The sequence below is a fragment of the Leuciscus leuciscus genome (genome assembly GCF_965113295.1).
Source record: "Leuciscus leuciscus genome assembly, chromosome: 5".
In the NCBI taxonomy this organism is placed as follows: domain Eukaryota; kingdom Metazoa; phylum Chordata; class Actinopteri; order Cypriniformes; family Leuciscidae; genus Leuciscus; species Leuciscus leuciscus.
The window spans coordinates 18,360,326-18,373,508 of NC_138729.1; the positions used below are offsets into that span (position 1 = coordinate 18,360,326).

Sequence of the window (13,183 nt, forward strand, 5' to 3'; positions counted from 1 at the left end):
TATTGCGCTGTGCTTCGTACTTTTTACATGTATCATATTGTTTTGTGAAGATTGCTTTTGGGAATAAGTAGTGCTGTTGATTTGCTTGTGAAAATCAACCATGCATTGCTTTATTATTATTTTTGAAAACCTATGTTGAGGGGGAAAAAAGCAAGCCACTATAAAAAGTAAAAGTAGGCTATGTAGTTGTTACTGTAAAACATAGCTGGACAAATACTGAATTTTATAACCAATATCAGTACAGATGATGATGATGGTGATGATTTTGTGTTTGTGTCTGATAACTGATATGCATAATCTATTTTTCATTGTTGTATATGTTTTTATATGTTTATATTATTTAAATATGTTGTTACCTTAAAGTAGAGCTGGACAACTATTGAATATTTATTACCAATAATAATAATAATATTACCAATAATACCAATACAGATTATTATTATTAATGATGATGATGATGATGATGATACAAATAATAATATTAATAACAATGTTAATTATGCAATGTTTTTAAATGCAGTCTTATTTTCATCTTTGTTTTTGAGTTGTATAATTGATCATTTAATGAGCTATGCCTTTCTTGCTTGAGAATAAATGGCTCTTATATAAAGGTTGAATAATTGTCCAAACGGTGCATTAAATCTGTTAACTGTGAATATTGTTGAGTGGTATTCTGTACAGCTCCACCAAATGGTGCTTTTTATTTATAGACTTGATAGTAAGCAACCAACCAATTAATTGTGCATATCGCTAACAACTATTGTACCGATTATCGGTCTATCATTGCTTTAAAGAGCTATTTCTACCTGATTTGACTTTAAAAAGTTACTTTAATATATTTGTGATTTGTTATGTACTGTATTCAGTTTTTTAGTTATTTATAAAACTATTTAGTTAGATGTTACTATATGAAGTACATTTTTCAGTTGCCTGTCAAAATATACTATACTATTTTTCGCCTTAGGAATACCCATTTTTTTATATCCTCAACACAGCCCTTTTTATTAGCGTCTGAACACTGTATAACCCTTGAGCAAAGGTACATTTTAGTCTGAGTTTTATGCACTGTACTTCACTGTACCCCTTGGCCAGCCAGATAACCCTCCACCCACTCATCAGCGATTTGCACACTAATGCAGTGGCTCACTACTGTCATTACACACTCATGTGTCCCTGAGAGTGCTAATAGAAACCATACAGGGAACATTCTAGATGACAGTTTTCACAGTGTACAAAATGTGACAAGAATGACATAAAAGGTGAAAATCAGTGCGTAGATTGTAGTTCCTCAAGGGTATAATTATGGCCAAGCATACTGGTGAACTATCTGTGAAAGATGTCTTGTTATTGATTCACTGTTAGATAGAGACTATTAAAGCTTTCCAGCTTAGAAGTTATACATACAGTTACAGTTATGTGAATTAGCCTAAAGTCATGTATTTCTGCTGTAACCCTGCATTAGCCTACAACAGCATGGATTAATTTTATGTTTATGCATATGACTATAACATTTAGCAGTAATCCTTATCATTTCTCTCCATATTGTCAGAGAGCATGACTCCGCCACGATGCTCATCCTCTGACAGGTAAACATGCAAATGTTGTCCACAGTCTTACAATTGATTAGTTGTAGTCCTGAAACTATTAATGAATAATACATTGTGTATACATGCATAATGTATACTATATAATATATTTACGATTTACATCTGTTTCTTCAGGTTGCCCACGGAGACTGTTCAGAGAAATAACAGCAGTAATACTGGTGTTATTCTGGACATTTCCACCCTGAAAATGGCCGATGTGGACTCTGAGGTTCCTCCTCTACCTCCACGATACCGCTTTAGAGATCTGCTGCTCGGAGATCAATCATTTCAGAATGATGACAGGTAACTTCATACTGTGTGTCCTCAGTGGCTCACTCTCAGGAGGTGTACTTTATGGATTCATAAAGCTTTCATAAGGCCCTACATTTACAGTACACTGGTATTGCTGTCCACATATTTTTCTTGCCATTGCTTTTTAATTAAGAGCTTAAAATTAAGGTAAGGAGGACATTGCAGCATTGTAAAATGCAGAACTGGCATTTACTATTACACTGTAAAAAGTGAAAACATGAAGCTACCTGATCTGATCCCTACAAACTACCTTTGTTGGTGAAACCCAATGTAAATCTGTTAGGCTTTTCAGTTACTTATGCCATTGTAGAAATGAACTGTCAACCATGTTTAATTTATTCTGCAAGTGAAATTGGTCATGTGATCTTAACATGTCGACCCCTCATGAAGCAACTTTAATTAGTCTGCTTATTTGATATCATCTTATGTGGGAGTATTATTATTTTAAAACAATATTTAAAAACAGCTATCAATTTTGTATGTGTAAAATGTTTTTAATGAGGGGGAAATAACTAAGTGCACTTTTAAATAATAAATATAATTAAAGAATTTGTGTTTTAACTTAAACTAGAAATGATAAATAAATACATACATAAACATTTAGATGCTTCCACATGCAGCACATTTTTGTTTTCTGTGTGTGTGTGTGTGTGTGTGTGTGTGTGTGTGTGTGTGTGTGTGTGTGTGTGTGTGTGTGTGTGTGTGTGTGTGTGTGTGTGTGTGTGTGTTAAAAAAGAGACTGCATTCCAGATATTGTTTCATGATTCATTATATCAATACCACACCTGCAAGTGTACAATCAAACTAGTGGACCGACAAACCAGTGGACTGGATTTAACTGTTATATAATATCAGATATAAAATGCATCTTAGCAAATTGTACATTTGGTGTATATGTTCTATGTTTGCTTTATGGACTTATATATGATGAGTGTAAACTGTGCGTTTGTGTGAGAATAACATGAAGTGTGTATTTTTTGGGTTATGGGGAGCTGTCCTTCACTGTGGTGCTGAAGTTAAATAGAGGCTGAAATGCAGGGCTGAAGAAACACTGTACATGTTTCTCTTGCTCAATGACTCAACGCTTTGTGATGGATTCAAGGCCGTAACATACAGTACAGTCAAGACTGCCTGCGTATAAGAGAGCCATTGTAACTTATTTAAATAGCTGTGAGCTGTTTCTAAACATGCATACAGAAAAGAGGTGACATTCAGGGGAACCTTTATTTTTTCAAGAAAACTTTATCATCCTTGGGCTTTGAGTGGGATTTCTGTTTCTTTAAATGTTTTTTTGTTTGTTTTTTTACAATTGTTTACACAAGAAATACATTATTTCTGCATCATTTAGCTAACAATAACAGACATCGGCTGCTCTGAGTCTGCTGTGGTTTTCTTGGTGTATTCTTCGTTTTCCCTCTGGTGTGTGAAAATTGTGCTCTGATCTGTTTTTTTGAAATCCAGCTTCTGTTCTTGTATTACTCCTTCGTTCGGTTGCATATCTCAGCTAGTCAAAGCATGTAGTCACATTATAAGATTCACTGGCTTGGTTTAATTATCTTACAATGCTTATGGCAATGGTTGCACACTATTATTTGAGCCCTCTCTGGCAGGTTGTAAGTGGTCCATGTGTCTCAGGGGAGACTGCTGACTTCAAACTTTTCCCTTTCTAAGTTTCTTTTTCAGGCCAGGCCAGGCCAGGCCAAGTCAATATAACGAGAACACTACATAATTTATCTTCACACTAAAGCTTAACTGTGACTCAAGCTCTTAGAAATGAAGCACACAGAAAGCAATATCCTGCCATGTGAGCGCTGCAATCATGGACTTATGCTATCACTGATTCGACTTCTTTTACTCGCATGTCCTCTCTGTATTATCAGCATTTGTGAAGATACTTATACTTTATATATACTGTATATATATACAGGCATGTGAAAAAGAAAGGACACCATATTGAATGTATGGTTCTATGTATCAGGACATAATAATCTGGTCCTTGGCAGGTCTTAAAATTAGGTTAATACAACCTCAGATGAATAATAACACATGGCACATTACACAGTGTCATTATTTATTTAACAAAAACAAGGCCAAAATGGAAAAGTCATGAGTGACAAACTAAGTACACCCTTACTGCTTCCAGGAATTAAGAGAGTAATTGATTTTGATTAATTGATCATTAGCAAGTGTGATTACCTCTATAAAAGCAGAAGTTTTGGCAGTTTGCTGGTCTAGAGCCTTCAGGTGTGTGTTAATACAATGCCAAGGAGGAAATACATCAGTAGCAATTGTTGCTGCCATCAATCTGAGAAGTGTTATATGGCCATTTTCCAAACAATTTGAACTCCATTATTCTACTGTAAGGAAGATTATTCACAAGTGGAAAAGACAGTTGCCAATCTTCCCAGGCGTGGACGTTCCAGCAAATTTATCTTAAGGTCAGACCGCTCAGAGAAATCGCAAAACAACACCTCAAGAACTACACCTCAAACTTTACAGGCCTCCGTTAACATGTTAAATGTTAAAGTTTATGGCAGTACAAGTAGAAAAAGACGGGAAAAGTATGGCATGTTTGGAAGTGTTGCCAGTAGAAGCTTCTTCTCTCTAAAAAGAACATGGCAGCATGGCTTAGGTTTGCAAAGTTGCATCTTAACAAACCTCAAGACTTCTGCAACAATATCCTTTGGACAGACAGACAAAGTAGAGATGATAGCTATAATGCAATGTGCCAAGTTATGCGTAAACTAAACACAGCATATCAGCAAAAACACCTCAAACCGCTGATGGAAGGCTGATGACTTTTGGCTTGTTTTGCAGCCACGGGACCTGGGCCCCTTACAGTCATTGAGTTGGCCATGAACTCCTCAATATACCAAAGTATTATAGAGTCAAATGTGAGGCCATCTGTCCGACAGCTAAAGCTTGGCCGAAATTGGGTCATTCAAAAGGACAGTGATCCCAAGCACACCCGCAAATCTGCAACAGAATGACTGAAAAAGAAAATAATGAAGGTGTTGCACTGGTCCAGTCAAAGTCCAGATTTCAACCTGACTGAAATGCTGTGGCGGGATCTTCAGAGAGCTGTGTATAAACCAATTCCCGCAAACCTTAATGAACTGAAGCGTTGTTGTAAAGAAGAGTGGGCCAAAATTCCTCCAGAACGATGCGAGAGACAGATACTGCCATACAGAAAATGACTCCTTCAACTTATTGTTGCTAAAAGTGGCTCTGCAAGCAATTGAATAATAGGGTGTACTACGTTTGTCACCCATGGCTTTTCCATTTTTTGTTAAATATATTATATGTTATATAAATGTACTATATACTGTATATGTTACTGTTTGTACTGTATTTTTGGTCAAACAAATGCAGTCTTGATGAACATTCAGTTACAGACTCCAAAAGTTTGGGGTTGGTAAGAATTGTAATGGTTTTGAAAGAAGCTCTTTTGCTCATCAAGGCTCTTTTTATTTTATTTTTTTTCTGTCATTTTGTCTCTATGCAAGTCTCTACAAGTACAGTTCAATTGAACAATTCATGTAATTTTTTGTCATAATGTACATTTCCTTAAAAAAAAAATTACTGGCTGACTGTACATTATCCCGTACTTAATTAAATGTTTCCCTGTCAGTTGTCAGTTAATTGTTATGAACTACTATGCAAAAGTGACAGAACTGTAACTAGATAGCAGGAAGATGGTAAATTCACACTAAAACGTTTCACACTGTATTCAGCTCATGCTGTCTGTGCAACAGAACAGTTTGGTGCTGATCATCCTTGATCATTTGATATTACAGTGTGTGTGTGTGTGTGTGTGTGTGTGTGTGTGTGTGTGTGTGTGTGTGTGTGTGTGTGTGTGTGTGTGTGTGTGTGTGTGAGAGAGAGAGAGCGCGCTTGGTGTGAAGTCGGGAATCTCCACATGCTGCTGTCATTTTAATTATGAGATTGTATGTGGGGAAAGTGTGTGTGTGCCTGTTCTGAACACAGAAATTAAGACTGTTTGTGTGTAGGCTATGTGTGTGCTTGGAAGTCTTGTGATTATCTCTAAAGTTGCCCAGAGGTCCTTTCCATGACTATTTTGCTTTTCTTTCTCAGTTGCATTACGGTTCCCTCCATTTCAGTTTCTGTCCATCCCAACTCCCATGTTTTCACAGTATATGCGTATGTATATACTGTATGTGCCTATATATTGTGTGGGAGTTGAAGAGGACAGAGGACATTTTCTCATGCCAAAATGACAGAGCATTAGCAGTAGTTTGTCAGCTTCATTTCAGACAGTCAAATGTGACTTTGCTCCAGTCAGTCATATCGATCTCACCTTTTTGTGGTTGTGTCAGTGGAAGCTATTGTATCCTCATCAACAGCAGCAAAAACAGCGTTGTGTGTCCCCACAAAGATAGTAATACCATCTATGTTTGACCTTGTGGGGACATTTTGATTTATGATTTATAATCAGCTTATAAATCATATTAAATGATGTTTTTTGAAAATGTAAAAATACATTGTACCAATACATAAATACAAGTTCTGAGGGTTGTGTTTAGGGGTAGGTTTAGGGGATAGAATATATAGTTTGTACAGTATTTAACTCATTATGTATATGGAAAGTCCCCATAAATCGTGTGTGTGTGTGTGTGTGTGTGTGTGTTGTATATCTGGTTTATGAGGACACAAATGTATATAATGAGTATTTATAATTGGTGTAAGGGGATAATTAGTAACCTATAACATATTATAGTGTAAGGTAATCTGTAATAGTGTAATAGTGTAACCTTTAATGTAAGGGGATATAATATACAGTTTGTACAGTATAAAAAAAAAACATTACGCCTATGGAGAGTCTCCGTAAACCACATGTTTACGTGTGTGTGTGTGTGTGTGTGTGTGTGTGTGTGCATATTGTGATCTCTGATGCCTGTGTGAACATTATATTTATATATACATAATTTATATGTTACATAATGAAGACAGACTTTACGGCAGTTCACTTCACTCATCACACTCACACAGTTCCATTGCAGGCTATGGAATTCCCCGTTTGGATAGTTAGACATCGGTCAGAGTTGCAGGTCCCCTCTTGGCATGTTTAAATAATAATAATTTAAAAAAAAATCATATTTAAAGTTATATTTTGAAAAAAGACCTTAAAAGAAAATTGTGTATGTCATTTTTGTTTCTTCAAAATGACCAGAAAGACTAGTCCCCTCTTGGCCAGTGTAGAGTGATAGTCCCCTATAGTAATAAAGACATGTGTGTGGGGTATTCACTTAAGAATGAATTTTCATTCACATATCTGATGTCAAATGGTCTCAATAAAGGCTTGTTTTGTGGGCATTATGCTGTTTGTTAGTCTAAACTGATGATGGATAAACTTTCTGGCTAAACTAGCAGCTTGAAGTACCTTATTTCATAAAATTGCATTGAACTAATTCCAAAAAGCCCATGAGCACAACAGCTACTTGTTGGATTTGTCACAAAGCATTGTCTACAGCTATATCAACTAGCAAGATTGGATATAAAATCATTAAATGACGTCAATCTGACTGCATCAGTGTGGAGGTGTTTTGTGCTAATCTGAGCCTGTGCTGGCATGAGTATGAAAGGTGAATGTGCTTTAGGGCTGTTCCTCCTATGCAGTCTAGACTAAAGGCCAAAGTGGCCTCTGCATCACACTGGGCGACTGCCATTTATTGTAAGAATATCAGTCTTTCACAAAAGCCACCGGCTGCGTTGAACTGCATTCACTGAAGTTCTTCGTCATGCAAATCAACTTTTTATGCCCAGAATATGTTCTTATCAGTGTGGCAAATGTAGATTTGTTTCCTGACAATAATCTATGACTAAATGGCAAGCTTATTTTATACTACTGCACAGCAACACCCTTGCAACTGCACAGCAACATGTTAGGAACCATTCAGAACACCTTAGCAACTGCATAGCAACAACCTGGCAACAATTGCATGGTATCAACTTGTGCACTGACAAGCACCAATCACATATTCTTCAAGCTAATGCTAAAATATAGCTTGTACTATTGTATTATGTCCACCTGGATTTTGATAGTAAACAGACAACGCCTCTTGTCAAAACCTGGAGAGAGGAAAAAAACTTTTTTTTTTTAATAAATGCAAGCATCAGTGTGTTTTCCTAAGGATCCATTCTGATATGTTGACACACTTCTCCAAATAAAAGATTGTGGTAGTGCTGCAAATGAGACCTCTGGCTTGACAATTAAATTAGCTGCCATTGTTGAAGCGCTGGCTGTCGAATGTGATAAGCTGTTTTAATGAAGGCAGTGAAAGAGAGAGCAAAAAGCGCGAGAACATTTGTGTATGTGTGTGTCACACGGCTCAGCGAGTGTGAAGAGATGTCTCAGAGGTTAGCCAAAAGCCATTCAGTGGAATGGGAGACATGCTGCTTAGTGGAGGTGGAGATTTCAATCCTCTCATTAGAGCCTGAGTAATTTCCCCAAGACTAGAGAATAAAACCTCTTGCATTTAATCTCATGTTATACTGCAGTCTCATATTACACAGTGCCAACAGATGATTTTATGTTTGTATATAATCTAGTTTCTGGAACATATTAAGTTGGTTCGTCATATTGCATGTCAGTTTTGTAAGAAACAATTCAAGCAACAGATTTGCTGTTTCTCACAATATATTCTATTAAGTTCCACAAAGAAAATCAGTTAGGTTTGGAATGACTTGAGGATGAGAAAATGATGACAGAATTTTTTATTTTTGGGTGACTGTTTGTTTAAGGGTGGTGTGCACATCACATTTCATGACCATGTATAAACAATGTTATGGCCACTGAGTGTGTGTTGTGGCCATGACAACTTATATTAGTGAGAACCACTATGATATCTGTTATCTCTGTTTAAACAGGCCGTCTGCCTTGTTTGTGATCAATGTAGCAGTGAGACAGTCCCTCTCTGATTGTGTAGGCCTACGTGTTCATTTCAAATCACTGCACAAAGCCAACAGTACAATATCACCTCCCTGATTAATTATTCAATCCCCCTTACTGAAAAATGACAGCCTATTAAGAGATTAGCCAAGAAATCTCATCTGTATTTTTTAGAAGATTGTGAAGACATTTCCCTACTAAAATAACATTCAGTAATAAATATATTACATTTAAGATCAGTTTGTATCCATTCATTCTCCTATTGGTGTTGTTTTCTACCCATTTTAAAGGGGTGGTTGATTATGATTTCACTTTTCTAACTTTAGTTAGTGTGTAATGTTGCTGTTTGAACATAAACAATATCTGCGAAGTTAAGACGCTCAAAGTTCAAAGCAAAGTGAGATATTTTCTTTTAAAGGAACACTCCACCGTTTTTTTTAAATAGGGCTTATTCACCTTCTTTCCTACATTTAGATAGGTGGGCAAATGCATTTTTGTCTCAGTGCATGCATTGTTTTAGTTTGACAGGGTCGGCGCTAGCTTAGCTTAGCATAATGAATGGAATCCTTTGTTGCCAGCTAGCATGTCCTGAGTAAAAGTGATATAAAAAAAAAAACAACCCCACCTAATTACTTCTTGTGACCTGCGTATTCACAACAAGTACAAATAGCGAATTAAAATTAACACAATTAATGCTGCGTCCATTTTTTTTTCAATTCCTGAAGTAGCTATGTCAATGTCTTTTCCCCGCATCCTTTGGCTGTTGCATTACAGTATATGATCAAGCTATCTGTTGCTGAGACAGGAACATCACCAAACACACTATTTAAAAGGCACAGCCAAAAAGGACATTTATTATGGTAGGTTTATGTTAAAGTTTTTACAATTAAGAGTTGTTATAATATTTTTAATGTTCTATATTTGCAGTTTAGGGCTGGCTTTCAAGTATGCTGTAGTGCTGAATGGCTATAATTTTATCCCCAGAAATGACAAATTTAACAGAGGAATCAGTATCACTGTTAGTATCTGTGATATTGGCCTTCAATCATAGCACTAGTTAAAATATGCCTTTAAACGAATGTTTCACATTAATTTGGGGATTCAATATCTGTGAATAATGTTAAAGTTTTAATCGATTGACAGCCCTACTAATAATACATTATTTATTTATTTGTTTCTTTCTTTTGTGAGTGTTTTTGCACATATTCTCTTTGGTTTATTGTTTTCTGCACAGCTGTTTTTTAGAAGTCAATTATTAACACTTTTCCTTTTGTAGTGCTCCTGCCCCCCAATAGGATGCTCAATTTCCTTGTGAAATGCGCCATGAAACCTCAGAATTACAGCCAGCAATGTTTCCTCTCATTTAGATATCTTTCTCTGTCTTGGTTTTTATATCTCTACTTGCCTTTAATGAAGAGCAGTAACGCGGAACTTGTGTAGTGCAGAGAGCCATATTCTGAATCATCCATCTGTAAAAACCATTGGCTTTCTCTGCGTTGATTCTCCCACCAGACCCCCCAGACCAGAACATCTTACACATGCTTCATCAGGACTGGATAAGGATGTAATATTATGCCAGAAGGCATGAAGAATCCAATACTTTGCTTTATCTGTAGAAGAGCATTAAATGCATTTTTTCTCACAGGCGTGTTTGCTGCTGTTTTGGCTGACTGTGCCCAGTGGGGCTCTTGCATTGATTCAGGCTGCTGCTGTAGAAATTTGGTGCTCTCAGCCTTGTGTTAATGTGTAATGACAGGAAATCATCTCTACACTCAAGACTTCCATCTGCTGTTCTGAACGGGGAAATGGTTTAGTTATTAGTGGTCTGTTCTGTCAGATGCATTGGCTGTGAATTCTCTGACTTGGCTGTGGGTTTTTTTTTTGTGTGTGTAACATTTGTTTGCTTGCCTTTGGATAATTTGTGATTAACAGCAGAAAATAATAATCTGGAAATAAATAGGTCTACAACATATCTGTTTTATAAGACAAGCTACCACACGTATTAGCCAATCATATATTTTATAATTAAATCTTCAGCATAGAATGAGTTTAAGGAGCTTTTTTTTTATTAATCAGACAATTTAGTTTATTCAGTCAAATTCTTATTAATATTATTATTTTTACAGCTGGTTGTGCATTTGTCAATACAAATTTTCAAACCGGCTTAGACAAGCGGTACAACAGCTGGACTAAATTGGGGACTAATTTTTTCTTGTTTTATTTGACATAAATTCAGAGACCACATCTATATTCATTTACATTAATTTTTTTTGAAAATATAACAGTAATTTCATCTTAATTACGCACCAATATGATTTATGAACAATGTGCTTTTGAAGAATATTAATAATATAGTATAGTCTGACAAAAATGCTATTTTTATTCAGCTTTTTGTTTAAAACGTTTTTTGTTGTAGTTGTTTTTAATGAAATTTACCCACATTCGAGTGTTGATAAAAAAAGGATGCATGAAGCTAGAGTAAAACATTTTTTAAATGGAAAGAGTTAAAGTATAGCCTACAGTTAAAGATATATATTTCAAGTATAAAAAAATACCTAAATAGTAGTTGTAGTATAAGTAGTAGTATACAGTAGTAGTATAGTTAAAGTGCAAAACTAATATATAAATATAAACTATAAGTATGATCTTATGTTCACCTAAAGAAAACTCACAAGTAGGCTATACTTGCAGTATAAAACTACTAAACTAGTAGTTTACTGAGAGTACACTTCACACTTTCTGAGAGTGTACTTTCATAAACTAAAAAATGTGCTACAAGTATTTGACTAGTAAACTATCAGTATACCTAAGTTCACTTGTAGTATAGTTGCAGTACAAACGAAACAATTTGTGGTAAACTAGTTGTGTATTCAGTTTACTATTTCACTTAAAGTATAAACTTAAAAGTATACTTTTTTAAACAAAAAAATGGGCTAGTATTAAAACAGTACACTTACAAGTATACTTCTAGTACATTGATATTAGATTATTTACTACATAAAGTATCCTTAAAAATATACTTTAACTTTACATAAGTATTCTTAATAAAATGAACTTGAAGTATACTTATTTTTTTGTAAGGGTAGCATGATGTTTCCATATGACATACTGTATGTACAGGTAAATATAAAATGGGATACGTGTACACTTAGGCTATGTAGTACAGTATTAGAGCATTAAAGGAATTGCAGCAAGAGTTAGTGGTTATTAGAGGGGGTTTTGTGTTGGAGTTACCATATGAAAAGGCACACAAGATGTGTAAAATAAACAGTGTAAAACTCATGATTTACTCTAGTAACATGTACTGCAGTGCATGAAGCACAATAAAGTACTCCATAAAGAGATCATTGTTTGTAGTGCTACCATCATGTAGTGTTTTAAGGTCATTGTTAAGTCTCTCTACATGTTATTGGGTGAAAACTTTCCTATGTTATGGCAGAAAAAAAAGTTAGACATTAGATAATATATTGTAAATTATGTTTTTGCACTGTATTGGCTAATGGTTTGGACAATTGACATAAAATCATAAAATCAAAAGGTTTTATCATGGTGAGAAAACACCATTATAACCATTTCTAAACATGTTCTCCAAAAGGTCTTATCATCTTCACACAATTTAAAGTAAATTTATCTTGTTTGCAGGATATTTTTTATATCAAAAAATATAAATATATGATATTGGAATACAACATTTAGCAGTGAACTGTAAACTTGATTAGATAAAAAAATTTTTGGTGTTGCTTTAAAATAAAAATCTGATTGGTGGTCTGAATGTCGAGTAGATTCAGCTTATTGAAAGTTTTTCTCACACCTCCTGAGTTCATAAAAATCAATAATTCTCAGTAACAGAAACAATAACAGTCTCAGGGAAGATTGAGAAATATGTGTATTGCTCTTCCTCTGACCACAGGGTGTCACTGTGATATTTCATTGGTGGAATCCCCTGTCTACTGTTCTCATAATCTAGTGTTACGTAATCGTCATCCTTAGTGCAGAGACTGAACAAGAACAGAGACTCCCACTCAGGCAGTGGGCTGTACTCTCTATTCTCTAAGATTTCATGACTGCGTGTTTATGTTTGGTTTCCAGTGCATGTGCTGTTATAATTTATATAAAAGGTGTGTGGTTTCTGGAGGAACAATATGTACAGTAGATATTTGAATATTAGTAAGCCTTTAGGACAGGACACATAATGAGTGTCATGATGACAAAAAATATACAGTTCTTTAAATCAGTGTTGAGCTGTAATTGAAGAATCAATTGTATAAAAGGTTAACGACCCTGATGTGCTTCTTATCTAACATGTCTCACTGATTCAGTGTGATCAGTAAACCTCACAACAACTATACAAATAAACATAATTTCACTTGACTTG

General features: G+C 35.3%; 1 protein-coding gene across 4 annotated transcripts in view; it reads left to right on the top strand.

Moving 5' to 3' along the window:
• Positions 1 to 1,561: 1,561 nt before the first annotated feature.
• Positions 1,562 to 13,183, top strand: part of LOC309498287 (potassium channel subfamily T member 1-like) — a 90,144-nt gene continuing 78,522 nt past the window's right edge. The window contains exons 1-2 of one of the 4 annotated variants that reach the window (XM_082168907.1): positions 1,562 to 1,586; positions 1,722 to 1,889. In XM_082168907.1, the coding sequence (XP_082025033.1) occupies positions 1,795 to 1,889 (95 nt within the window). In that variant the 5' untranslated portion in view covers positions 1,562 to 1,586; positions 1,722 to 1,794. The remainder of the gene's footprint in view (positions 1,587 to 1,721; positions 1,890 to 13,183) is intronic. The other 3 variants (XM_082168899.1, XM_082168900.1, XM_082168901.1) reach the window with 3 other exon arrangements.